This window comes from Dicentrarchus labrax, unplaced genomic scaffold (genome assembly GCF_905237075.1).
Source record: "Dicentrarchus labrax unplaced genomic scaffold, dlabrax2021, whole genome shotgun sequence".
Lineage (NCBI taxonomy): Eukaryota > Metazoa > Chordata > Actinopteri > Moronidae > Dicentrarchus > Dicentrarchus labrax.
The window spans coordinates 17,089,083-17,115,701 of record NW_026136713.1 but is presented as its reverse complement, the minus strand read 5'-3'; the positions used below and the strand labels follow the sequence as shown (position 1 = coordinate 17,115,701).

The following is a 26,619-nucleotide window of genomic DNA, read 5'->3' as shown; positions in this document are numbered from 1 at the left end:
GATGACCTTCAAAATGTCAAAAGGGGGGTGGAGGGTGTTACGCTCTTAGATTTGCACAAAGTCGGCTTTTCATGGCCACAACTGAGACTTTAGTCTCTTTGGAGGTATTGCAATGACAAAAAAAAAGCAGCAGGTCAAAGTCATGGGCAAACTATTGAGGCAACACACTCTTTAGCTGGGAAAGATGGGATAGGACATGCATGAAGGACGTCCTGTCCATCATTTTCACGCTTGTTAACTTTTCTACGAAGCTACAGAAAGATGAGCAGTGACAGTATCTTTGCAAAAACAAGCACCAGAATCTTTTTTTCATGCTGTAATAGGCTTGCGTGTGTTTACCCAGTGGACAGGGGATGTCCACGTGCACGCAGGTTATAATACACTCTGGGATGCTGTCATTAATCGACGACAGAAGCGTGTTGATGTTCAAGGTGTGCAGGTGGGAAAGTCCCGCAGTATCACACTGTAGACAGGAGAGAGTTGGCAACGGGGTTGACTCCCTGCATCGAGACACCCCCACTGGCTCGCTATCACACACACAAACACGCGCTCGCTGAGATCACAGGCTGAGCTTTCATGCTTCAACACAGCTCTTCCCCCAGCCATGGAGGAAACTGTGCACAGATATGAGATAGTGGCTTTTAAAGAATAAATCAGTTATTCAGCTGCTTTGTAACTCCTAATTCCACATCTGCTATTAAAAATGGTGGGACAGTAAAAACATTCCTAACACAGAGAGACAAGAGAATAAAGCATCACCACCTTGACTTTGATTATTTAGTAACATTTCAACAAACCATCTTCAAACTGTCAGCAGAGGTTACTTAATCCTTATCGCTCTGACCTCCACTCTTATACAGCTGCTAAAGTTGCTGAGTCCGAGCTAAAGGTCACATTTTATTTGGCCCCGATCGTTGTGCGGCCTTTACATTCAGACGATTCGGGAGGGAGGCTTTGAAGTTTTATGCGTGCATCAGGTCTACGACTTGTCTCTCGGCATAATGGCGTCCATAAAGAAAGACAACATTGGTCTTGTAAGCAGGTTTATATGTCTAAACTCTGAAAAGACAAAGGCAACCAGTAAAGATTTAAATAATGCTCTGTCAAAAACGTGGGAACACATAAAACATCTCCATCTCTGCTCATATAGGCTGACAAAATAAAAAAAAAGCATTTTGATCACATTTTGAGCAATTTATTGTTTGTATTATCAGTTTGTTGACTTCAGATTCTTCCTGCAACACATGTGACAGTAGTTTAGTTAGAATTAGTACGTCAACATTACAAACATTTTGTTTAAATTGATTCACAGTTGCCATATTGTGATAAAATGCATTTCAGACGTGGGGATCTTTTTCCAAATGTTGCCATATGTTTCATATTTGTGGTCATATTACAGTATATCACTAGCTGAGCTTTTTTTTAAGAATAAAAAGACATAATGGTACAGCGTCTCAGTCTTTATATAGTCGATACAGTTTCTAGTGGTTTCTCTATATTGCATGTATCTAACTGTAAAAATATATTCTCAAATAAATAAATATATAACATAAATATATGTATCTAAAATGAATAAATAAATTGTTACACTTTTGCTCTTTTCAAACAGGTCTAGACACAGGTAAGAAAAAATAAACAGAATTCCTTCAAAGTCCTTCTGAACAAACTACGGCTCTCTGACACGGTACCCAAATTAAAAGTACCATTTCTGGATAGTACAGATTCCCATGGACTCCCGGAGTCGGCTGACGTCTCCGTCCGACCGGAGGAGATGCTCCCTTGACCATTCAGCTCCGTCTCCCATTCATCTCTTATTCCACGCGGGTACTTTTTAGGGTCATCCGGCCTCTAAAACAAACGAGCCCCTCATGCCGAGCGTGCAGACATTCTAGCCTGTCTTCCCTGGCTGCTGAGAGATGGCCCGTGCATTCCTACAAGAGGCCCCCGGTGCCTTTATCCCTGCTGGTCGGGCTGCTGTCCACCAGCTTGCACCGGGCCACATCCCCATGCCTTGCGTCCCTCTTCTCTTCTCTGTTCCCTGCCTGCCAGGGCTTTAGCAGCTATTCCTGAACTGGACCAGGGCTCCAGGTCTCAGCTGTGTCCCAGGATATCCCTGTACAGCTCTGGCACACGATCGGGGTCCACAGGCCTGGGCAAGAAGTGTGTAAATTTCTGGTGCCGCCTGGATTTAGTCCCGTCCCTTGGTGTCCCATCTTTATTCAATGCCACAAAGTAACGCGTCCCTTTTTCTCCGTGCTTGTAGAGGTTGGAGGAGTATGTGTTGTACCAGTTCTCCTCAAACTGCTCCCTGAAGACACATTCAGCTGTGAGCTTATCCTGAAAACAAAGGGTGCAACATACATGTTAGAGACGCCTTGGCTCAAGATGCAAGACACAGAAAAAAAAAAAAAAATGATTATTTCTCTAAATATATCCTCCTGAAAATCAAATTCTCCAAATCTGAGAGATGAAAAGAGCTCCTTGTGGATCATCACATGGTCAAAAATTAAGGATTTGGGCAACATGAATGAGCAGAGATGGTACTTACAGAGCCATACAGCTCTCCTTTGTCGTTCATCCCCAGATAGAGTCCACTGTCCACTCCTCTAATGCTTATCAACCCAACAGCGAGGCTTATGAATTCCAAAATACCTGGAGAAGAATAACACAGTTGTTCTGTACAGACTTTGACAAAGATGAAAGAATATTATCACAGAAGCTCAAAAATTCAAATTCAGCTCTGAAAGCAGCACAATTAAGACATTTTAACAATTACATCATCAGATTGTTATTTTTATGTCAGCAGTGTTTCCTTTTATTTTGATAACCATTTGTTTTATTATAACAGTTCACTTTCTATTGCCTTATATTTGTTGCTACCAAATTATATACATATATATATATATATATATATATATATATTTAAAGCTCTCAGTATTTACCAAAACGACTGTGGTCCTTCCTCGTGCCTTGCACTGTGCCATCCGGAAGTATTTCCAGATGAAAACCAGTTCTGCAGTATAACTGTCTCCTCCTGAGAATCCCTTTGAGGTGCGTTAAATCCGCCGTGGTGCTCCGGGAGAGCCTGTCCCCAGATATGAGGTGCTCCCCCAGCAGCGTCGGACTGTCCCCGAGTGGGGTCAGCAGGAAATGGGACCCGACCTGTGCGACACCATCGATGCCGTGCAAGACGCCTCCAACTTCCCCCAGAGCGGCAGCGGCAGCAGCAGCCATCGCGTCAAGAGCTCAGCGGGTAAAGTTCAGCGAGGAGGTCCGGAGGGAGCGCTCTTGCGTAGTACACTACCTGGTTGCCACTGTCACTTACTGCATGTTTATGTCCACCTCCTCCGTTACTTAGCACATGTACAAGGACACGCGGACGCGCGGATTTCTCTCCCCTGACATGAAACACTCACTATAATCTCCCGCTGCTGCTGGCTGCGCAGATTTCTTCTTTTCTTTTCTTTTTTTCTACCGCTGCGTCTTCATCAGTTGGGGGTGGGCTGCAGTCGCTGCTCAGATCGCCCTCATGTTGCATACCTGTCCAACAGCGGATGGTTGATGGTGTGTCTCAGCGGAGCCGTGGAGGGGGACACGCAGCGCAGGTTGGGTGGAAGAAGTGAGGGCTGAATAAACGCTGCAGTGCAGGTACAAGAAGCTCCTGGAAGGGCTTTTGCGCTCAAAGTGGCAGGGGTGGTGAGGCAGGTGCAAAACCACAGGACTAGTAATGGGCGGGGCTGTCACAGTTCAGACGTGCCCTGGCAGGGATTTATTTTTTTTTTTCCTTCTCCCCAAGGCACAAAATAAAGACACACAGGGAGAGAGTTGGTGGTGGGTTGTGGGTTGTTAAACTGAGCACTTACATCACTTTAAATTAAATCTGTAAACACACAAAAACAAAAACAAAATGAGACTTTAAATGAACCCACGAGAGATGAGACATAATTCAGTGGTTCTTTCTGTGTTTACGCAAAGATTTAAACATTTTTCCTTCACTCTCACGCCCTTTAATCCCGGAGCGACCTGAAATACCGACGGCATTTCTCGCGAGCTCCGGAGCAGCAGCAGCTCTTTCCCCCCCTGGTTACGACACCTTAGTGTAAACAGACATGGCTTCCCTGCGCAGGCTTGTACAGTCACTCTCTAACAGCTCCAGAACAACAGGGACGTGGACGCAAGCGACAACCTCGAAGGCGACAAAAGCGCTTAAAGTTATCGCGGCTGGAGCGTGCGTCACGGCGGCGGGGGTCGGTGCTGCGTATTACTGCTACCCGGCTGTCGGTAGGCGCACCGGATTGAAGAGCCATGTCGAGGCTCGACTCTTTCATCTGGCGTTGCCATCAGTTTCTGCCACCGATAAGGTACAGTTGTCAAGCCGCGTGGGCTTTAGTGACCAAACCAACACACCTACAGTCGCTCAAAATGCTTCAATTTAAACGTTTTTTCCCCTTATTGTAATAGCTTTAGGTAGTATTTCCAACACAATTAGCCTCTACATCGTATGGTTGCACGGAAACCATCGGTAACGTTAATGTGTCGTCACCAGAAGGAGCTATCCCCGACCTTTTGGTGCTGAAAATGGTCAAAAGGCACTTCATAGATCACGTGACCCAATTGCTGCCATCAGTGAGGGTTTTTTTTTTTTCTCTAAAGGCATGAGGCATAAATACTTACATCTCTTAATATGTGTACATTGTGTTGTGTTTGCATTTGTTAGGGGCTGGACAAAATAACAGGAACACCTGACTGTCTCTTGTAATCCATTACAAGTGGCTGGGAACGATGTGAATCTTTTTATGATGATACATTTTGAGGCCAAACTTGGTTGTTGTTGTTGTTGTTGTTGTTGTTTTTGGTGCCAGATTTAAAATGCTCCTGCTCTTTTACAAGCTGTTGTTACAAAAACGACCATAATTGAATATTATAAGAAGAACTTCAACTAATGTGTGTTTTTTTTTAATAGATTTTTCTATTGATTTTTTTGAAATTTTTAAATAATTTATTATTATAAATTATACTCCTCACATTTGAGGAGCTTTAACCGGTAGACAGTATCAGATGATTCTACAGAAGATTAATCGGCAACTATATGGATCGCTGATTGATATTGTTTTATAGTTATAGTTTATGGTTTTAAACAAAGTAGGAATTTCTGACACGTCACCTACTTCCAAAATTCAGGAAGAAGATAAATAGTGATAAAACTGCAGCAACAGAATAAAAATGTTAGAATAAAGAACAACTTTATTGTGAGATCAATGGGCTTCGGCTTGTGGCCTTCATCGTGGTCGTCATGAAACACATCACGAAGAACATTTGGACATAAAACATTTGAAAACTAGAACTAAAACTTTTCACATAAACTGATTAATCCAGAACAATGATGGATTAATCAGTAATAAGATCAGGAACAGAGTTGTTGATTGTTGTTGCTTTACGCAGGTTTTTACGGCACTATTGTAATTTTCTGTCAGAAGTTATTTTGCCTGCCCTCTCGTACAATGTGTATGAGTCTCTATTAGCCTACATACCAGAACTTCTACAGCGAGTCTCTTTAGCTCAGACATTCACTGACATTGTTGACAAGATGTTCATGGATCACAGCAGATGTAAACAAACATGTAAACCAGGTTTGCACTTCCAAGCTACAGAAGATTACTTGTTTCCAATAGGAGGGAAACCTTGACTGGTGTCCACGGGCAGCAGGAATCCAGGGACACAGGAAACTGGACACTGGGACTTGGCGGAGGGACTGACATTTGATGAGAGGCGGGGGGGTGGTTAGAGGGGGTTTAATGGTTAAGCAGAGGGGGGCACACATTCCCTGGGTGTTTGCTCTGTGCCCAGTGGACCTGGCACTTTGCCACCTGACAGAGAGATCCGCTCTGTCTTCACCAATCCAGCCTTCTGATCTGGCTGCGTTTGAACAGTTGTAGGGACATTATCTGGTGCACAGGGATGAAAAATAGGACTGACATAACATGTGCCCCATTACTGAATTAAAGCTTGGGCCTCTTTGTTGTTCCATGTGAGCGAGGCTTTTCGTGACAAGAAAAGCTTCGATGGATTTCATAAAAAGCATCTTTCAGACAGTATTATCACAGTATTTCATGATGGTGTGTGTGTGTGTGTGTGTGTGTGTGTGTGTGTGTTTACAGGCCAGGACCTATGATCTGGATGATGGAGACGTGTACATGTCGTCCTTTGAAAACAGATTTCGCCTGTTCAGTTCGGTGGAGTATGAGGGCCAGCTCTACATGACGCCGCTCAACTTCATCGAGTCCATCACACTGAATGAACCCAAGAGTGAGTGCACTCCTTCCCACAGTACTTAAACATCCTTTGGAGGAAGGGAGAAATAATTATTGATTTTTACGACTTAAAGGTCCAGTGTGTAGGATTTAGTTGCATCTAGCGGTGTAGTTGTGCAGATCACAGAGAAACTAGGGAGGCCCTTGAGCAGAGTCTCAGAAGAAGACAAACTGTGTTTTACCTTCATTTATTTCTTTACTATATAACTGCATTGGATCAAATAAGAAATTATATTTTGTGTCTCTCCTGCACTCACTTGTTATCTTTGTATCTCTTTAATTCTTTACAAGAACGTGTCTTTACATAGATTCTAGTGACACTCAGTGCTTTCAGTCTGTAGCAGCCCACGACTTGATGTGTTTGATCGGTGAGTGCAAACTCGTGGGCCATCGGAAAGTCTGTCTCCAGAGAAAATACTTTTTTGGGGGTTCAGGAACAATATTTAGACCCTGGTTTCTCTTGTTGTTCTCGTTTCACAAGTAAAGTATTTTTTAAGTTCCTGTTGAGGCTCTTAGACTTCCTAAGAGTTCAAAGTGCTTAAAATTAGTAAATTAGTAAAGGTCCAGTGTGTAGGATTTAGTGGCATCAAGCAGTAAAAATTACAGACTGCAACCAACTGAATACTGCTCGCCTCACCCTTGCCTTCCAAGTGCGTTGGAGAAACTATAGTGGTCACAAAACACAGCAATTCCCCTTTTCAGCTGATTTTACACTAATGAAATCATACCTATGATTAATATGTTTAATTTCTGCCATGTTATTACTTAAACACTGGACCATTAAGCAATATTTTTTGCTATCAAGCATTTTGAATGGCAGCCCAATTCACTTCATGAAGGCTGTAACAGTGTGCTACACTGCAGATGCTACACTGCCTCCATAATCTTTGTAGCTCTGTGGAGGAACCAGACTCATTTGTCTGCAGCCATTTGCTTAATTACACTTTGTAACCCCTGCTCCCCTCTTCCTTCAGTTACACACACACACAACAACACCCAGTGTTGTTGCTTCCTGGAACTTTGCTTGTTGCTGAGGGCCAGCGAAGTGTCATCGGACAATAAGTTGCGGCTTGAAGAGCCTTAGTCATAACACCTGCATAAAGATAGACATCTTCGCCAGCAACCCCACTTTTATGGCTCATTTATGTGGCAAGAAACTCGCCGAGACCCAGAGAGACCAAACAACTTAGCATGGATGTCATAAATGTAATGATAAGACATTCTGATTACTAGGATTGATTATGATTTAAGGTGTGTGGCCTGCTGTAATCTTTTAGCCACGGCTTCATAGGCATCTACTGAGGAAGGTAAACAAGGAGCACTAATGTGTTAGCACACTGCGTGTCACTGTTCGCTGGTGGCTAATGGCTTACGTGTTGCAAAATGGTAATCATGCTTTTTTTATGGCTGTAAAAAAAAAAAAAAGATGTGTTTTGCCATTCTTATGGATGTTTAGGAAGGACATAACCACTATGTGCAGAGGATGATGGAGTTGTGGAGAAGTGAACCATTTAAGTCAAAAGTTAAAGTGCTGTCATGTAAATTATTCATCCCAGATCCATAAGTGTTTGCTGGTTATGAAACATTAATAGAAAGCATCAAATACATGCCTACATTGAGGACAATATTCCCCTTTTTATCTTCACACGCAGACACCTCACTTTGATGGAGAGCAGGCCATCACATGGCAATCATAATCCCAGCTTTAGACACAGGCTTTAAAATGTGTCAGCGGAGGGTTATTGTCATTGTTATCGATGTGATTTGACTTTTTTTTTTCTTTTACAACACCTCCATCTTATCTTCTGCTTTATTGACCATTGGAATGTGTTCGTGGAGATACACAGCTTGTGTTTCTGTCCACATAAACACCTGTTTTCACTTTTGTTTCACTAATGCAGAATCCACCGTTTAAACGTATTATTATACGTCCGACATATATCATCCGCTAACTGTTAAACCTTGTTTTGTGTAGGTAGGAGAGCGTGGAAGTCCCTCACAAAAAAGGTGAGCAGAAGGTCCTTTTCATCTGAGTAAAACCTCTGTAATTACTGCCAACAAACACTGCATTACATTGTGATTACCTGGGATTTAGAAATGAATGAGTGATTTGGGATTTTCTTCTATTCTCGCAGGAATTAGACAAGATGCTGGCTGACACCCCGCCTGTTTGGAAAGGATCATCTAATTTGTTTAGAAACCTTCGCGGACGAGGTGAAGTAACCCACTAACACACACATAAATCCACTGAATTCAAGCGATTCCCCTTTATGGTTTTATTTTTTTAAAGGCCCTCCATGTCTTGTTCAGAGTGTGCTCTGTTGTGCATGTCAGCCTTGTATACTCCAGAGCAGTGAGTGTGTTGTAAATACTATCTTATCTCGCCATCAGTCTGGTAACATGTTGTAGATTTATTCTCAAGTACCCTCTGCAGGAGGGAATGGTCCATTGATAATACACTTAATGGTTTCTTGCTGGTTTCTTTAATATAAAGTAGAATAGGTTTCCTGTAAATAACTATATCATTTGGTACTACTTTTTAGGGAAAGGAGGAATTTCCATGAAAGAAATGCAGAAGTCAATAAATGATGAATGAATGTTGTAATGTATGCTTGCTTGTAGACACATTTCGGCTGAGCAGTTAAAAGACTCTGGGTCAGTGATTCTCAAACTTTTTTCATTCATTTACCCTCTTTAAAATATTGTTTCAGTCCCCATGAACAACGCAAAGTATTTTTGGTACAATACAGTGCTGCACCATCAGGGTCCTTTAAAGACTTCTTTTCAAAAGTCTTGAATCCAACACTAAATTCATAGCAAATGAATTTAACTAAGAGAACTGAAGTGTCTTTTTGATAAGTTGCACTTACAGTTTAATGTGAAACGTGGACATTGTGCTTCACTGAAGATCTTCTGTCACTGTCTGTGGCAGGGAGGCAACTGCAGTTTACAGTTTATAGCAGTTAACGATTGCATTGAAAATAGGAATATTGAATATAAAATGTGGTTCATTAATCTTACATTTAGATTTCTTATTCAATATTTACTTATAGTATACTATAATACGTGTGTGTATATGTTATTATGTCATTACAATAGCAATTCATTGGAATTACTTAATTAAACACCTTATTCTTTACCTAATTAGTTAACTTGACTTACACACAAACATCTGGGAAGTTGTCATTGGAATAGGGCTTGCACATTCAAAAAAATACTCAGCAGGTGATTGGATGAACCGTCTGTCTATCACAGGACGAACTTCAACCAATCACATAACATATGGGAGAAGAGTGAAAACATCTTTCCCATCGAGAAAAGCTTCCAGTGCCGTTCTTTACTCTTATTTCACAAAGAATAAACACTGTACAGTTCTTAAATATCTGATGGTAGCAGCATCTACGCTAACCTCAATGGGAGCTGATTAGTGTCTTCTTGGTGCATCACACCCGGGCTCACCCCCATAGCTGCCAGTACTTCCTCAAAGGACACTAATTGATCCGGTATCACTGTGATCTTGCGAGTCCAGCTGGCTTGCAAAGTTAATGATCAGTACCAAATTGCCATGTTTATTTTGGAAGATTTGGAGATTGTAAATCCTAATAAATAACAAAATAAACTCATTGACCCTTAAAATAAAGCCTGATCATATTGCGTGTAAATTGACATTCACTACACAGACACACAGAACCACATGTGAGCAAAGCACCTGGAGATAATCTCATTTTACATAATGCAGCTTGTGAAATGACTTCACTCCTCACCCTGCAAACCTTAATTCACAGTAACGTTGCATGAAGAAAATGAAGTTGTCAGTGTGATTGAAGATTTTTTTTTCAAAATTTCCCACCTGGGCCTGCACACTCCAGCTCAGTAGGTCATACGAGCCAGTGGAGCATCAGATCTCACTGTTCTGCTCTCTCCTCTGTTGCTTTAGCTAAGTGCCAATGCTGGGATTTGGGGCTTTTAATCCTGCTGTTAAACGTTGCGGCTTTGTCAGGGAAAAAAGGACTGGATTGATCTGTGAACAAAGCGTTGCTTTAGAGAATGAGGGAGCTGTTTGAACCCAGCTATGTCGAGACATGTCCCACTGGCCACCCCCCTGATCACCACGGACATTATGAAGCCTAAGAATGGCATTGGATTACATCTCCGGGACTGCCACTCTGTATGAAGTGTTTCTGTGGAATTCTTTGTATTGTCTAACAACATCTACTTGAGCTCAGAGGCTCAGAGGGAGGAGGGGAGGAGGGTGGCTCCCTCCAGGAGTGAAGGTGTGTGGTATTGGTGAAACATGGGTGGAATCTTTTTTTTTCCCTCCTCAACCCATTTAAGCTTTAAAGGCTTTGAAGCTAGAGATCTGTTGTCATTATAGGGCCGTACCTGCCAAACAGAGAGAGCTGGGGTGTGAAGACGGAGCACTTTGTCGTGGGGGATTTTTTTGATGAAGTTTGTCGAATGGCACGCATCACTAATTCTCTTTTCACACCTCAGTTTGTACATGTGTTTCACTGGCTTTTACGTCATCTTATTAGCAGAGTAGTTCCAGCCTCCAGAGCAGTGGTTCTCAAACTTCTTACACCGTGTCCCCCCCCCCCTCAGAAAACAGTAGGCTCAACAAGTATCACCATTATGACCGACGTTAAAATACAGTAAAACGCTGTATTCAGGACAGTTCATGCGAGAGGCAAGTTTATTCCTGCTGTAGGACTGTTGTTGAAGCCTGAACGGAATCGGTTCAAGAGCCAGAGTTAATTTAGTGGAAAAGGATTACTCCTGGTCCACACTTCATTTCCTAATGATTTCTGTTTAGAGTCATGGTTGCATGTTTCTGAAGGATTCCTTTTACCTTGGTGCAAATCTGATGAAGCAGCATGTAGTTCACTCCTTTTGTTTTGTTTCTAACGCAATAAAAGCGTGTCAGTCGTATTCTGGTGTGCGCTGGAATATATTTTTGTTGTCTAGTTTATCTTCCCATCGTAGTTCAGCTCGTGGATGTGACTTCGTAGCAGAAAATATTACAGGAAATGGCAAACTCAAGTATTTTTATTAGAATTTTGTAGTATTTTGTGTTTTTAAATTAATTTATTTCATGTTTCGTGTACCATTAAGGCAGCTTTTATATCACCAGTGGTCCACATATCATAATTTGAAAAACCAGTGCTGTAGAGGAATTTTGGAAGCAGAGTAAAATCTTTGTTTGCTAGTTTAGGTTTTTTCCCTTGGGTGCTCCTCTTTCTGGAAATATCTCCCTGCAGCAAACCTTGTACCTGAATTCTTTTCCCATAACACCAAGAGCAGTCACCCAGAACTATCTGGGCTCGATTCTCTATCTTCCCGAGCAAACAAAAGCTTGGGAATGCTTTCAGAGGCAGAGGGGAGAAGCCTCCTGAGTCGACTGAGATGTCTCCTGACACTTACTCTTCTCTTCTCTGTGTCACACAACAAAGGGAGCTGAAGGACGCGACACAAAACCTGAAAATCGGCCATTCTCAATCAGTGACAGATCACTTGAGAATGTATTACACCTTGTTACCCAAACACGATCAGAAGCCGTAGGCCTTAAATTTGTTTGGGTTTGTGTCCAGATAGGTCAGCTCAGTTGTAAAGCCTGTGTTTGTGTGAGGGGAACACCAAGCATGAAGTAAAAGGCACCTTTTAAGATGTTATCAGTGAGCGCAAGAAGATTACCCCTGTCTGAAGGCGTTTCTTTGGATGGCTTATTCATCTCGGGCGCATGACTTTGAACATTTGTAAACACCTTCAGCTAACTGGTTAATGCTGTTTGATGCTGCCTTGTGTGGAAAAGGGAACGTTTAGGTTTTTGTTTCTAAGCTTGACAAATCTCTCTATTTTTTTTCCAGGTGTCATCAGTTACACAGAGTATCTGTTCCTGCTCTGCATTTTAACAAGTAAGTATATGTTTTAACTGGCTTAAGCAGAATTATCTTGGTGACTGTCTGTGACTATAATTCATTTTTGTTTGATTTCAGAGCCCCATGCAGGCTTCAGGATTGCTTTCAACATGTTTGATGCAGATGGGAATGAAATGGTGGACAAAAGGGAGTTCTTGGTGGTATGAGCCTCGTCTCGTAATCAGATATAATAACATTTTATCTGTTACCTTTTGCATAATAATTTATCATCTTCCCACCAGCTGGAGGAAATTTTCCGTAAGAAAAAGGACAAAAAGGAAGTTGCTGAAGACGTGCAAAGATTTGACCAGCAGGTATGAACTGACTGTTGATGGTTATTGAAGTTGCTGTAATCAATGTCTTTTACATAAATAGTGGACCAGGTGACTATGTCTAATGTGAAATAGATGAAGCAGCTCATTGTTTTGGTTTGGCCGTAAACTCCAGCAGCAGCAGGACAGAGAGACAAAATTAGCAACTCGCAAGGTAGAGGGCCGATATCTTTCACAGAACTCACGTAGACTAAAACAGAGATAAAAGAAGTGTGAATACTGGACTTGCGTGAGTCAGGTAGCAGAAACACAACTGTCAGTGTTGCTCTATGTGTGCTAGATGTGTAATTAAATGCATATTTGCTAACAAGTTCCCTGTAACAACTATATATGTCAGGTGTTGTGCTTTCAGCTTGGTCTGCTGCCCCCAAGTGGCCATAAAAATATATCGATTTAAACCTGCAATAATTAATTTTCCCTCTTGGGCGCAACACAACAGGGACATATTATCACTGTATAAGGTTGATATGGCTATGTGTTAGCAAGAAGTTGCCTAATTAAACATTCAACATTTATTCGTCATGTTTCTGCCACCTGACGAATGAAAGTTCAACATTCACTCTTCTTTTAGCTTTGTTTTAGTCTACATTAACTCCCAAGAGGAATATCTGCCTCAGCTAAACATGCAGCTAGTCACTAACTGTGTGTGCTGTTTGGTGCTGGGCAGGTAGCTCATTGCTTTGCCATTTAAAAACAACTGCCTGTTGCAGCTGAAAGCAAGATTGATTCGATCTGTGTGTCAAAATGTTTCGAGCCGGAAAAAGAAAACATTGGGCTGAAAAACACTAAAATGCTCCATACAGCTGACAGGGGACTATTGGGTTTTATAATCTTCATGTATCAGAAACTGTGTCATCAAAATGTGTATATAATGTGATTGTATATACTTGTATATCATTTTGATGGCTTGTTCTGTACAATCAACATCTATTGTCTGTCCGACCAGCGATATGGATTCCTCCCTTGTTGCTCTTCCTGAGGTTTCTTCCACTTTTCCCTGTTTAAAAGGACTTTATGCAGTGTTTTTTTCTTTACTTAGGAAAGAGTCTACTGAATGACATCTACAAATTGTGATCTTGGGCTACATGAATAAGATTTGACTTGACCTGGGTCAGGTGATATTCACTGTGGGTTTTGTCACCAGGAGTGACGCCTTTCAAAGTACACAGAGTTCTTTGATTTATTGTTTAAAAAAAGATTAGTGCAGCTTGACATTGACCTGAATCTTAAATTTGAACCAACATGGCATTATATGACAGGGTTTTTGTTTGCAACACTTGCAGTGTTACTGGAGAGAACACAAGCTGCACAGAGGTGAATGTGGTCATACAGGGTAAAACATGCCTGAAGCTTTCATCTCTTTAAGACTGTCTTATGCCACATGCAGGTGGATGTAAACAGGCAGAGCTGAAAAGAGAGATAAGAGCGACTCTTTGAGGTCTTATCGCACAAACACAACATGGAGGAGCTTATTCTGCCGGGACAAACGTTAGCATCTCTGGACGGTCTCACATTAATCTGAAGCCCGTATAACCATCAAAAAGATCATTAGAATGGGTACTCTAGATTTGGAAATATAATGACGCTTTGCAAGAAGACAAAGCTGAAGACGAGGATTAGGTGCATTCACTAACCGAAGAATAGGAATAAGTATCTTGGATTCCTGGTAAAGTCATATAAACTTGACAGCGTTGCTTCAATCGGAAGCTTAAAAAACTAATTTCCAACCATCTTCCTGTTCTAAAATACTTTGTATTATAAATACATCTTGTCTCTCTGTTCTCTTTTTGCATTTCAGAGCCTGCAGCTGTACGGGCATCACAAACCCCCGCCACACAGTGTATGTATTGTTCTCTTTCCCTGAAGGAAAATGAACTGTTCTGCTTGTTGCATGTATTTTTGGCATGCGCTCTCCCTAACCTGAAAATGTTTTTGCACAGTGAGTTAGCACAGAAAACACACATGTATCTCAGGGGCTGACACCACCCGTATTTGTGTCTGTTAACACTAGATAACCTCATTCACATTCACTGGAATTGAAATACACCACCGTGTACTTCAACATTATCTGACATATTGTCTTTGTGAGTGTGTGTGGTAGTGCATGGGGTGCGCTGCGGATGATTTATGTACTCTGCTTTTGTCAGCGTTGGGCGAGGGATTCCACTTCAAAAAGCTCTTACCAAAAGACTGACAACGTTTCGCCCGGACCCCCATGTTTTATTTTTACAGTTTCTTGAGGAGTGGTATTTTGGCTCAGGTTACCTTTTGTGATGGGTTTGACCATGTATATGCCCGTCAGAGAGGAGAAGCAGCACTGTGAAAAGCACTCAACACACACACACACGCACACATAGAAGAGCCTACAGCTAACAGTGGGACAGACCCATCTTTTCAGAGTTCTGTTTGAAGACTTTCCCTTGAGGTGTGTCTTTTTTGTTTTGATTTCTTCTCCCGTACTGTAGGTAACTTTCCAGCAGAAAAAGTTCAAAAGTCAAATCTTTTCAAAAACACATAACAGGCATGTCTTCAGTGCTGCGGTTGGGCTTTCCCCAACATATTCTAATTACAAGTGTATGAGGATCTTTTCATGGGATGAGATGGGAACAGCGTGGCGCATTAAAGAGTTGTTCGGTAATTAGCTGTGGGATCATGCCGTAAATCTCTCTCTCTCTGGTGAAAAGCGATGAGGCGCAGAGGAAGATCTGTTTTATCAGCTGTCTCACATTCCCCCTCGGGCTTGAGAGATGAAAAAAAAAAAAAACTCAATAAGATAAATAAATATTATGAAATGAAGCAAGCCAACCTTAAGAACACGTGTCGATGGCGGCTGGCTGTTTCTGGTTGGTTGCGTGCTGATGTTGCTTATGAATGAGGCGATGTCGAGACTTGAGAAAACACCCAGACTGAAGAGATGATAGGTTGAAAAAAACAGAATGAGAGTGAGAGGCAGCAACATGGTTTATAACTGCTAACTGAGATGTCCTAGTTTTTTTTAACTGCTCGGAAGACAGATCTCCTGTGATCTTTTTATTGCACGTGACACCAATTACCAGAAAATTGTTGTTGACAGTTGTGTTTCACTGCAGCTGTAGTTATTATAGTCCCACAGCAGCTGGGTGGAAGTGAAGGGAACAGTGTAAACTGTAATAATAATAATGATTGGTTAATCCGAGATCAGGAGCATGACCTCAATGAGAAAAATAGCAGAGAGTGGCTTCTTTGTTCCAGATTACATTGAGCAGGAAATGTGGTCAAAGAGTTTTTGTGCATTTTAGTGTATTGGTAAAAATCTGCACCATCATCTTTTATTTTTAGACTTACAGTCTCGCGCAAAAGAGAATGTATCCGTTTAAAATCCGAACCTATTTCACAACAGTGGGTGAAAGGTGTCTGATAACCTGCATTCACCTCACAGCATAGCATCAAATGATGATGTATTGGGTGGGTTCAGTTACATAGTTAACCTGGCATGAATCACCCTTCAGGTCTCACGCCCTGCATGCTTTCGACATGTGTTAGCTGTATTGGCTCGATGTCCTGCCAAGAGGCTGCATGCATCGCTGCATCGCAGGCTCACGTCAGGGCTGATGGGCCTCTCAGATACACCGGTGTCAGCCCCCGTCTGTTTCTGCATGTCTGACTTTTTGTCTACTGCTACATATGTCTGACTCTTCTCTCCAGTCTGTGCATCTCCTGTCCTCCTTGTCTGCCTCAGTGTCCACGTTTGTCTGTCCATCTCCCTTTTTCCTAATCTCTCTAACATGTGCCAGATGTATTTTGTCCTCTAACAGCTGTGCTTCAACTGCTGCCACAGGTTCTTAAAAAAGACAGTCAGCATGTGGAGGCCCGGGGCATGTGGGATGTTCTCAGACGTGGCACAAGTCAAGTTCTGTTTTCTGATCTCACTGAGGTAGCCACTGCCGTCATTAAGATACTTCTTCATTCAGTCCCTCCAGGATTTCGTTGGCTTTTTGGGGGGGATTGTTGGAGAAAATTGCAAGAATAGTGCTCAACATTTTGTGCAGGGAACTGCTACAATTGGTTAAACTCACATTAAACTGGCAGTGATTGAACAAAATTGCAAAATTCACAAGGATTGGTTGAATTTGCGTTAGTTATTGCCATTGCAACTTCCTGGAGGGACTGTTCATTTCTTTCTTTATAAAGTAATACTAAGTACCAGGTTCTGTCCTTACTGATTTGTTTCTCATGAAAACTTCTGTAGGTTTCGTGTTAGCGAGAACAGTGGAACAAGTTCTTGATTTATGCATCGATCTTCTTGTTAGTAAGAGTAAATACTCAAAGAGAACTCCTCTAATGTTTCCTTTGTAGCATGTTTAACGAATCTGCTGCATGGCACGTGTTTGTATTGTGCAGAAAGGAGGAAATGCTGGTTTGGTTTCAGGCACAGTGAAAAATTAACCATTAACTCTGGGTAATTATTCAATAGCAGAATCTGGGTATGGCTATTAACTAACATCTTTACTTAAAGCTGTCAGCATGGTTAAATAAATGTAATTGTTAACCTGGTCGGTACCATGATACGCTTGTATGTAACAAAACAGCTCATCCTGGGTGCAAATACCCTCAATGTTTGAATGAATCGTTGCTGTAATCAGGTGTGATTTGCTCTGTTTATCAGACTTTATAACATCTAAAGTGGATTTTTAAAGTTATGAGGAGTAATGCACTTTCTTATCTTTGACAGCACGTGGATGAGAAAACAGAGACAACGCTGCTGGTGCATTTCTTTGGGAAAAAAGGCAAAGCCGAGTTGAAATTTGAAGATTTCTACGAGTGAGTTGAAAAACCTTTTGTCTGCTCTGTGATAAATCATGATGTCCTAGAAATTATTATCTCACAGTGTAATAGGGCCATTAATTATTCTCGTATCGCACTGAACCTCAAACTGTTCAGACTTTAGTGGTTTTGTTTGTGACTATGTTAAGTGTTCCTTTGTGCATGATGAGTTTCTGGTGGTGGCATTTCCTGTCAGCAGCTGTCCTCCGTTTCGCTCCTCCAGGTTCATGGACAACCTGCAGACAGAGGTGCTTGAGATAGAGTTCCTCTCCTACTCCAAAGGCCTGCCCACCATCAGCGAGGAAGACTTCGCTCGCATCCTCCTTCGCTACACCAACGTGGACGACGTCAGTGGGTATTTGGAGAACGTGCGCCACAGCATTCCAGATGAAAAGGTGCGCTGCTTTTCCCCTTAAAATTCACTTTATCATCACGTTACCTCTGACAGCTGCCATTCTTCATCTTAAATTACACGGGTTGGACAAACTAACTCACAATATGATCTAATCTATCAAAAACTGGAACCTTAATATATGCAGGAGAGATTAATCTACTCCTCTCTTCAGCATGATATCATTCAAAAAGATTGTAGAACTAATTAATTAGACACTTTGTGCCAGGTTATTTAAAAGGAACATTTTGGGAAATGTGCTTATTTGCTTTCTTCCCGAGAGTGAGATGAGAAGGTCGATATTTATCTCACGTCTGCGCCCTAAGCTTGACCCAAGAGGTGATTAGCCTACAAAGACTGCAACCAGAGGGGAACAGCTACTCTGGCTCCATCCTGAAGTTAAAACGTGTGCCTGTCATCACCTCTAAAGCTCACTAATCGACATGTTGTATCTTATTTCTTTAACTCATCCATTAGAATAACATTTGGTTTTATTTTTATGGGAATTATATGTCAGAGCTAATTAATGTTTATCTTCGAGTGCCAGCACTCAATTTACATTAAATTCACAAATTGTAGGGTTTTTTTTTTCTTTTTTGTACAGTTTAAACAAACATAATAAATTGTATTATTTTTTCAGATTTTTCTGTTTTGTGAACAACATTTTATAAGTCCATGTTGACAGAAGATGTATACAGATATAGTTAATTAAATCTGAATTGATTCATGCTATATTGTGCTTGTACATAATAAAACCTGGTGCGCAAGTAATAATAATAAACATGCATATCCATATAATTTGCATGTATACACAAGCAGATATAGATGTACATACATATACAAGACCTGAAGCCATATCATTATATATATTGCATGCACAAACACACACATAGCTAAAGTAGATTCCAAAACTACTAACTGGAGGATTGTTTTTAACTCGGAGAGAGTTATCCTAGTTCTGTCCCAGTCTTTATGCGAAGCTAACTGCTCGCTGGTTATAGCTTCCTATTTAGCGTAGAGTGGTATTGAGCTTCTCTTCGAACTCCCAGAGAGAAAGCGTTTTCTCTCCCAAATGCTGAACTATTCCTTTAAATGAATCAGTTAGCTTTTCACAGACTTTGAAGCAACACTGTTTAGAATCTGAACTCAAACACACAGTAAACACAGGCGTCCAGTGAGCCAGCATGCACAATAGCAGCATCCTGACTCTGTTTGACTACTTCATTTCAAAATAGCTGCTGTGAAAAAGGCCTAAAGAAGATGCAGCAATGCACAGTGAACATGTACTGCAGCAAGTAGGCCTAAGGACGTCATAGAGGTGTTTAAATGTGAGGATAACAGCACACACCTGGTTGTTTGGTGTGAGTATGGGAGTATTTTAGTCCTCTGTTTCTTTGCATAGCACTCTGTGAATAAGCTGCTGAGTGAAGCATCCTCATTTTAGCTTTAATTTGTTTTTCCTCTTGGCACGCTGACCCGCTCCTCAGCCGGCTCGAGTAGCCTGTTGCTAGATCTCCATTGATTATGAAGTGGGTCTCGTCATTAGGCTGAGAGATATTTTATGGCCCTCGCCTTGTTAAAACAGCAAAGCGTCACAGATTAGTCATTACTCCATTTGTTCGGCTGTGTGTGTTGCCTGTTTGGCGTGGCCCCCGGCGAGAGAAGGAGCTAGTAGCTGTGGGATGGTTGAGTGGACATCAATAGGCTCAGTGTTTGAGTCATCAGCCAAGCCTGAGATGTTTGGGGATTCATCACTTCTGTTGTTTTTGTTTATTCAAGTATCAGGTTAATCTGCCTTAGAAAAGTCTGCAAACAGCCTGACCTCTTCCCAAAAGCTACAATCCTCCCCCCGCCGCTGACAGCTCGGCGTGTCCATACTGCACGGGGAAAATCCAGCAATGTATACTTTGTCTGTTTGGGTGTGTTATCTATCTGATGGCTTCAAGGTCCCACACACACTAAAGGATTCCTCCGCAGGATGAAAGGAAGCAGATTATGTGTTGTGTGTGAATTGTAGCACTATCCTTCGCTGGAGTGTTGACACATGCAGCCATTTGCTTTATGTGGCACTTTATGATTTCTCGTGTTGCATTTCACAAGTTTTATGTTTCATAAATAACAGGCATTGTTTCATTGTCGTTATCTCTCGGCAGGGAATCACCTTTGAGGAGTTCAGGTCTTTCTTCCAGTTCTTAAACAACCTGGAGGATTTTGCCATCGCCATGCAAATGTACAACTTCGCCAACCGCTCCATTGGTCAAGGTAAAGTCTGTAGTCACATACTAGTTGTACAACACTTAAACTTGAGTCACGTGATTGTTCAGTTTGAGGGAGTTTTACTACTTTTCCATCTCATGAGATAACAGTAACAGCTCCACTCAAGGGGGGAAACACAAACTTGTGCAGGGATGACTGGCTGAACTAACCATGGTGTAATTTACCTGCTCTGCTATGTTTTATCATGAACATAAATATGAATGTGTATATAAAACTTCTGATGCACGTATTGTTGGTCAAGGTGGATGAATAAAAACATGCTGTTTTTAAACATCACTCCAACTGTAATATATTTGTAAGAATAGTATAAATATATCATAAGCCTGATCTTATGAACACATTTACATTAAATGTTAACGTGTCTCCAATATACTTTGGCTGATTCTTGGTGGTGTCATACTCGTGTCTTCTGACATGAACCTACACTACATGGCCAAAAGTATGTGCACACCTGGACATTACACCCATTTGTGATTGTCAAACATCTCATCCCATTAGCATAATATGCTGCTACAACAGCCTACACTCTTTTGGGAAGGATCTCCACCACATTTTAGAACCTGGCTGCAGAGATTTTCTTCCATTCACAGCTCGAGTAGTCAGGTCGGACATTGATGATGGGCGATAAAGCCCTTTAAGGTCCGGGTCCTCTGCAGGCCAGTCAAGTTCTTCCACACCGAACCCTTGTTTGTTAATGGGGGTGTTGTTATGTTATGAAAATGTCTTCCCCAGTCTGTTTACACAAAATTGGAAGAGCACTGTTGTCTGAAATAACATTGTATGCTCTTGCAGTAAGAGTTCCCTTCATAAAAACTTGAAACATGAAACATGAAAAACAGCCCCAAATACAAAAATATGTGTGCAGACATGCGTGTATTTGCTTTTTGCATCATGATTGTTTTCCAAAAAATGATTTGATGTGATTATAGTCTTATTTGTCTTATTCCTGTTATGTATTGTTCCCTTCTCTCCTGCTCACCTGTTTCTCTTCTCTCTCAGAGGAGTTTACCCGCGCGGTCTACGTGGCTACAGGCATCAAGCTGACCCGCCACTTGGTCAACACGGTGTTCAAGATCTTCGACGAGGATCGCGACGATAAACTCAGCCACAAGGAGTTCATCGGTGTCATGAAGGACCGGCTGCAGCGCGGTGGCAGGGTGAGACAGCAGAGATAGCAGAGGTTTTTTTATGGCACTGAAGGTGACAGAATAGATGTGTCCTCTCTCCTCCTCCCTCGTCAGTCTCGGAGAGAGCAGCTTCTCAAAGGACAGACGAGAAGAGAAGCAGCGTCCTAACTTGCAAATCCAAAATCTTAACTGTTTGGTAACCATAGTGATTAGAGTTAGGACTTGATATTTGGAAGAAAGCCCTTGCAGATGAACTGCTACTCAGTCATGTATCTATCCTAACTTCAGATAGGAAAAGTTTTTTAGCTCGGCGAAATGAGAACAGAGTTGCTAGGTAACAGACATAACAGTATCCTAACCTGAGATAAGATATGATAGGATTCCTAAAGTTTGTTGACTCCTGAAATAACAAATTGGGAAAAACCTTACCTTCAACCTTTTCCTATCCTAATTTAAAACTTGATAAAGTATTACTGTACACACAGCAGCACTGGCTGATGTGAAAGATACCAGCGTGGCCAGTCTTTGTCAGCGACTTTTCTTTATTTGTAATCTGTCAGGTTTCACACGTGGATGCAAAGTTACATCAGACTTAACAGGATGAAGGACAGGAAGACAAATAGGAGTTGATGCTGAGCACAGAAATACATGTTTGTTTTCAAAACGGAGTACTACTTAGACAACTATTAGCATCCCAAACACCTCCTTTCCTGTTTAATTACAACACTGAGTAAGCACTAATTATGTCTTGAGGTGGTGGTTTACTTAAATACCTCCATAGCATAATATCTAACACTCCTGCCACTTTTTATTACTGAAACACAACTCATCTCTGAGGTGGCAATTGTTTGTGAAATTATACTGCCATCTAGCGGGTCGTACTGAAATTGATCTTCTCATAGTATTTCCCTCTTTCTTTCTCTCTCTCTCTCCCTCTCACACACACACACACACACACACACACACACACACACACACACACACACACACACTCACAGGGTGTCAGAGTGGAAGAGAAGTTCACCTCTTTTAAGACGTGCATGAAGAAGGAGCTCTCATTCAAATAGGTAAAATCTTTTTCTCACACTGTTAAATGGAGCAAAAAAAAAAAAAAATACAATAACAATCTTTAATGTGAGGCTGAAAAAAAAATGCATTCTTTTTTAAAACCGTTCCCAAACAGAGTTTCCCAGGCACACTATCCCAGGCAGTCTTTTCAGATGTGTTTTGAGGCCCACACTCTGCTCGCTCGAAGCATTGAGTTTCACTGTAATATTAACGCCTGATCAACTGCCACCAGATACCAGCTTAAGTCTGCATACATGAGCAGTGAGCAGTGCAGTTTAAAGCCGTATAAATGTTTCAAAGGAAATGCACCTCTTGGGAGAGGACTGGGTAATCTTCCCTGATAAATCTTTGGAAAGGACTTGAGCTGTATGTTTTTGCAAACAATATAAAAGTGTCTATTTTGAGAGAGAAATTAGCACAATTTAACCTCATTATTGTGAGATTTTTATCCGGATGAAAGTGAAGTGGACAGATATGAATGTAATAATTAACTTGAAGAATAATTAAACATTTTGAGAATTATGCTGCTTAGATGAGAAGATTAATACCACTTTTATGTCTGTTAGATAAGAAGCGGCTGGTTAGCTAAGCTTAGCACAAAGACTGGAAACAGGGGGAAACAGCTAGCCGTATCCACCTACCAGCACCTCTAAAACTCACTCATTAACACGTTATATCTGGTTTGATTGGTTTGTGGTGTTACGGTGGATTATTATTGTCTCTACATTTAGGTTTTAGGTTCTGCTGCACTAAGCTAACTGGCTGTAGCTTTATATTTACCGTACATATAGAAGCAATATCAAGAAAAAGTGTATTTATCAAAATGTTTGTTTTTTTTTTACTTTCAGCATAAGCTAACTTGTAACGTAATTAATTACTTAATAGCCCAGGCTTTTATTTGCTTCAATCAATGAACACAACCTTCCTTCATTTGGAACAGTTTAACACAAAACTCTACTATCTAATACAATCAGATTGTTTATTTAAACTAGTTTGAATATTATTATATATAGAATTATTATTATAAATGTAGCTATCGAATTAAATATAAATTATGTGGTAGTTAAAATGAACTGAATGATTGAATCGTGGAAGATCTAATGATATGTAGCATGTTCATATTGTCAGAAGTTTGAACATTTATATTTGTGTAGGCGATCTAAGCAGCTTCGAAGTCTCTCAACTGGGAGACCCGATGGTCTTTAAGAGGTTTTATAGACCGGGGGTTTAATTAGACCTGCATTTATTTATCAAAACTTGAAGCCACAGCAGACTAGTGATGTGTCTAATTGGGATCCTGCTTTTAATTGAAGTTTTACTGTATGTAAAGTGTCGTCTGTGCTGGCAATACTTTGCCAATATGTTATTTTTAAATTAAAGTAAATGAGTATGTAAGTGTATGTAAAGAAGTATGTAGATATTTGGGAGAACAGCTGGTTTGCAGCTTGTTGCCTGGGTGCTGAAAATCCACAGCTGTGGTGAGTCCTGCAGAGGAGACAGATTTTTTTCTGCATAGTTGCAGAACTACCGCAACACTCGTGCTCCATGACTGTTTGATAAAGAGCTGTAGGAGTTTTTGGTTCTCACAAGTCTAATTTATTCTTGTTTCTTAGTGTCTCTTTTCTGCCATGTAATATACAAGAAATAATTGACTGTGTTTGTAATTTAAGAACAATACTGATTGTTCATCCTGGTCTTTCTTCATAATGGTAGTTCATTCAAATCAAATTTTACCTGTATAGGCCAGAATCATAATTTGCTTCAGGGGGTTTTAAAGACTGTACTGTGTCTTTAGACCTTTGCTTGACCCTTTTAACAGGGACAAAATGGATGAATCCTCAGGAAATGGTGGCACAATGTGTTGGTTTACATTTCCAAAGTTTCACTTGTATTCATCATTTTCTCTCTCTGTTTTGTCACCAGGTAAAAAAATCTCATCATCCATCATCGGTGCATGTCTTACAGTCGGGATGAGCTTTGCCTGCTTTGTGCTTTCTACTAGGACAGAAGGGTTATCTTATTGCATAATTGTAGAAGTTTTAAAAAATAAACAGGATGTTGCACAAACAGGATGTGGTCAGATTAATGGGACGTTGTTGCAAGTGGTAAAAAAAACAAAAACAAAAGAATGAACCATTATGAAGCTAATGAGATCCATGAGAATGAAATCCACTTAACTCAGTGCTGCAGTGGTCTAATTAATGCCTAATCGCTTTTGCCTGCTCAGAAGATATTGAACTATTTATTGACTCATCTACATGTAAATATATGTATCCGTTTATGATACTTAACTGATTCTATTTATTTATCTAACTTATCTATCTGTTGTCTTATTATTGCTCTGTATTGTTCGGTTTGATTCTCCTTTTTGTCCTGAGCCTGATTCTGTACGGCTCACACACTTTGTCCTTCTGTCGGCTCTGCAGCCCCCTGCACAGATCAGCTTAGGAAGGCACCTCCCACTCCTCCCCACCTTCCTCCCCCTCCTCCTCCTCCTCTCTCCCAAAGCGCTGCAGCTAAAATCCTCCAGGATCCCCCCACTGTTTAACTACAGGCAGCTAACAGTGTTAATCATTTCTTGGCTGGTTAAGACAAGTGCTATTTTAATGCCACTGGCAGGGAAGACTTCTTTATAAATAAATATGCAGAATATTAAAGCCATATGTTTGTTCCACTCTTGGGACACTCAGCTTAAATTAGTGTTGGGTTTAAAAGAGCAATATATTAAAATGACCTTCCCTTTAAACTTTGTAAGAAGGAGTTTACACTTTATCTTCTTCTTTATAGAAATTCTCACTTGTAATACTGCTATAATATGTTACTGAGGGATTCTTAACCATGAATGTTTCCTGGTGTAATGTTTGCTTGGTGTGGAGTTACGTACTGCAAATGACTGACTGAAGATAATCAACATGCTGTACAAGATTAATGGGTTTGTTTTTGGATGTGAGTTTTGGAAACTTCTCGCCATATGTCACTCTTTTAAATTGGGCCTCGACTGTTACACTGACGTTAGAGCGCAGTTGCATTTATATTGACATTGTGCAATAAATATACTATAAAATATTTGCATTCTTGGTTATTTTGTGCTCTCCGTCTTCCTCTTTCTCACACCCAAACACACACGTGCCAACAGTGTGTGCAGCTGTGGTCACTGTTTTCACACAGTTCAGCTAATAAACTGAACTCCTCACACCGTCCTCCCCAGACAAACCTTTTCTTTGTAACTACAGTGGACTGATGGCAGGAGCACAGAAGAATAAATTAACTGTTTTATTCTCAACCTGAAGGCAAATCATTAACAGTATTAATCATCAGGAACCTGAGGCTGTGTGGGTGTACACAACTCTAATCAGGGACTTTTTATCTTTAAATGATTAATTCAGCAGGGTAATAATTTGCTGTCTCGCACTCTAATCCTGCACCCATTGAAGTGAGATCAAGGAGATCCTTTAAGGACTCTGTAAAAGATTTCTAAAATGTGGAGAAAAGTTTCAGTTACAGTTGCATTAAACATCTCTTGCCAGTTAGTTGAGTGAGAGGAATTGAATGGTCCCACGTATTTGTCCATAATTTCCGTACATCCCATCATTCATCCCTACATTGTGTGACAGCACCGGTAATTTCACCCACTAAAGTCCAGATCTAGCTGCTTTGGATTAAGGGTTCACTTTCCCCTCAGTATGAGCCATCCTCTGAAGGGGGACTTCAGCAATTTAACATTGCACCTTCATAAAGATGGGGGACTTACAGGACACAGATTAAAGAAAGAATGGTCAAAACTGATGAAACAGAGGCAGAGATATCCTGATTTTCTTTGTCCCATTTATGCATGATTCTCAAAGACAGTGGATCCTGTAATTCCCACAATGCAACTCACTGGCATCATTCATTTCATTAGATCCTCTCTGCCTGCTAAATGCCCACAGATGTCAAACTCTGCGCCCCAAGTTTGGCCCACAGGCTTTCTTTTAAAAACTTTACGTGTCAAACCCAAGATGAGACTTTAAAAAAGGACACAGGAGGTATTGTACAGCTGGTTTCACAGGCCGAGTAGTGACAAGTAAATTAATTTCCATGTGTAAAACCAGCGAAGTTCCACCTCAGGGGAGCTCAGGGTCAGCTGTAACATTTTCAAAATGTTCCCAGATATTTATAGAGGTCACTACAGTGCTCATATTTTTTATAAATTGCAGATGCAAATGGAAAAAATATGTATTTTTTGAATTTCTTGTTTAGTCAAAACTGTAGATTTGGGGTCAGTTACATCATATTTGTCACATTTTGTTCGGCAGTATTTGAACAACATTGAAACTGGTTGAGTTTTGACATGTGACTGAGCCATCTGTCTTACTGTAAGGCTGAGATGCTTTATTATTGCGGCGCATATTGTTA

At 40.9% G+C, this 26,619-nt stretch overlaps 2 protein-coding genes across 3 annotated transcripts; one reads left to right on the top strand and one right to left on the bottom strand.

Moving 5' to 3' along the window:
- Positions 1-1,173: 1,173 nt before the first annotated feature.
- Positions 1,174-4,153, bottom strand: fgf20b (fibroblast growth factor 20b). Its single transcript, XM_051420604.1, has 3 exons — positions 2,943-4,153; positions 2,549-2,652; positions 1,174-2,337 (listed from the first exon to the last, which is right to left on the bottom strand). The coding sequence occupies exons 1-3, from the start codon at positions 3,232-3,234 to the stop codon at positions 2,092-2,094; spliced, it is 642 nt and encodes a 213-aa protein (XP_051276564.1). The 5' UTR covers positions 3,235-4,153; the 3' UTR covers positions 1,174-2,091.
- On the top strand, positions 4,068-25,290 carry micu3b (mitochondrial calcium uptake family, member 3b). 2 transcript variants are annotated; one of them, XM_051420602.1, is made up of 15 exons: positions 4,068-4,361; positions 6,159-6,306; positions 8,287-8,318; positions 8,447-8,525; positions 12,176-12,223; positions 12,305-12,387; positions 12,469-12,540; positions 14,357-14,398; positions 16,376-16,471; positions 17,270-17,358; positions 17,585-17,756; positions 19,906-20,014; positions 21,029-21,186; positions 22,155-22,223; positions 24,148-25,290. In XM_051420602.1, the coding sequence occupies exons 1-14, from the start codon at positions 4,110-4,112 to the stop codon at positions 22,221-22,223; spliced, it is 1,449 nt and encodes a 482-aa protein (XP_051276562.1). In that variant the 5' UTR covers positions 4,068-4,109; the 3' UTR covers positions 24,148-25,290. The 2 variants fall into 2 exon arrangements, with proteins under 2 accessions (XP_051276562.1, XP_051276563.1); XM_051420603.1 differs by lacking the exon at positions 16,376-16,471.
- Positions 25,291-26,619: the final 1,329 nt, after the last annotated feature.

What these genes read in the sequence shown, in the direction of transcription:
- micu3b (XM_051420602.1), top strand. Translation starts at nt 4,110, where the DNA reads ATGGCTTCCCTGCGCAGGCTTGTACAGTCACTCTCTAACAGCTCCAGA. An exon ending in CCTGCTCTGCATTTTAACAA is followed by an intron (nt 12,224 to 12,304) that starts GTAAGTATATGT and finishes GTTTGATTTCAG; the next exon opens with AGCCCCATGCAGGCTTCAGG. An exon ending in GGCTGCAGCGCGGTGGCAGG is followed by an intron (nt 21,187 to 22,154) that starts GTGAGACAGCAG and finishes ACACACTCACAG; the next exon opens with GGTGTCAGAGTGGAAGAGAA.
- fgf20b (XM_051420604.1), bottom strand. Translation starts at nt 3,234, where the DNA reads ATGGCTGCTGCTGCCGCTGCCGCTCTGGGGGAAGTTGGAGGCGTCTTG. An exon ending in GAAGGACCACAGTCGTTTTG is followed by an intron (nt 2,653 to 2,942) that starts GTAAATACTGAG and finishes ATTCTTCTCCAG; the next exon opens with GTATTTTGGAATTCATAAGC. An exon ending in AAGGAGAGCTGTATGGCTCT is followed by an intron (nt 2,338 to 2,548) that starts GTAAGTACCATC and finishes CTTTGTTTTCAG; the next exon opens with GATAAGCTCACAGCTGAATG.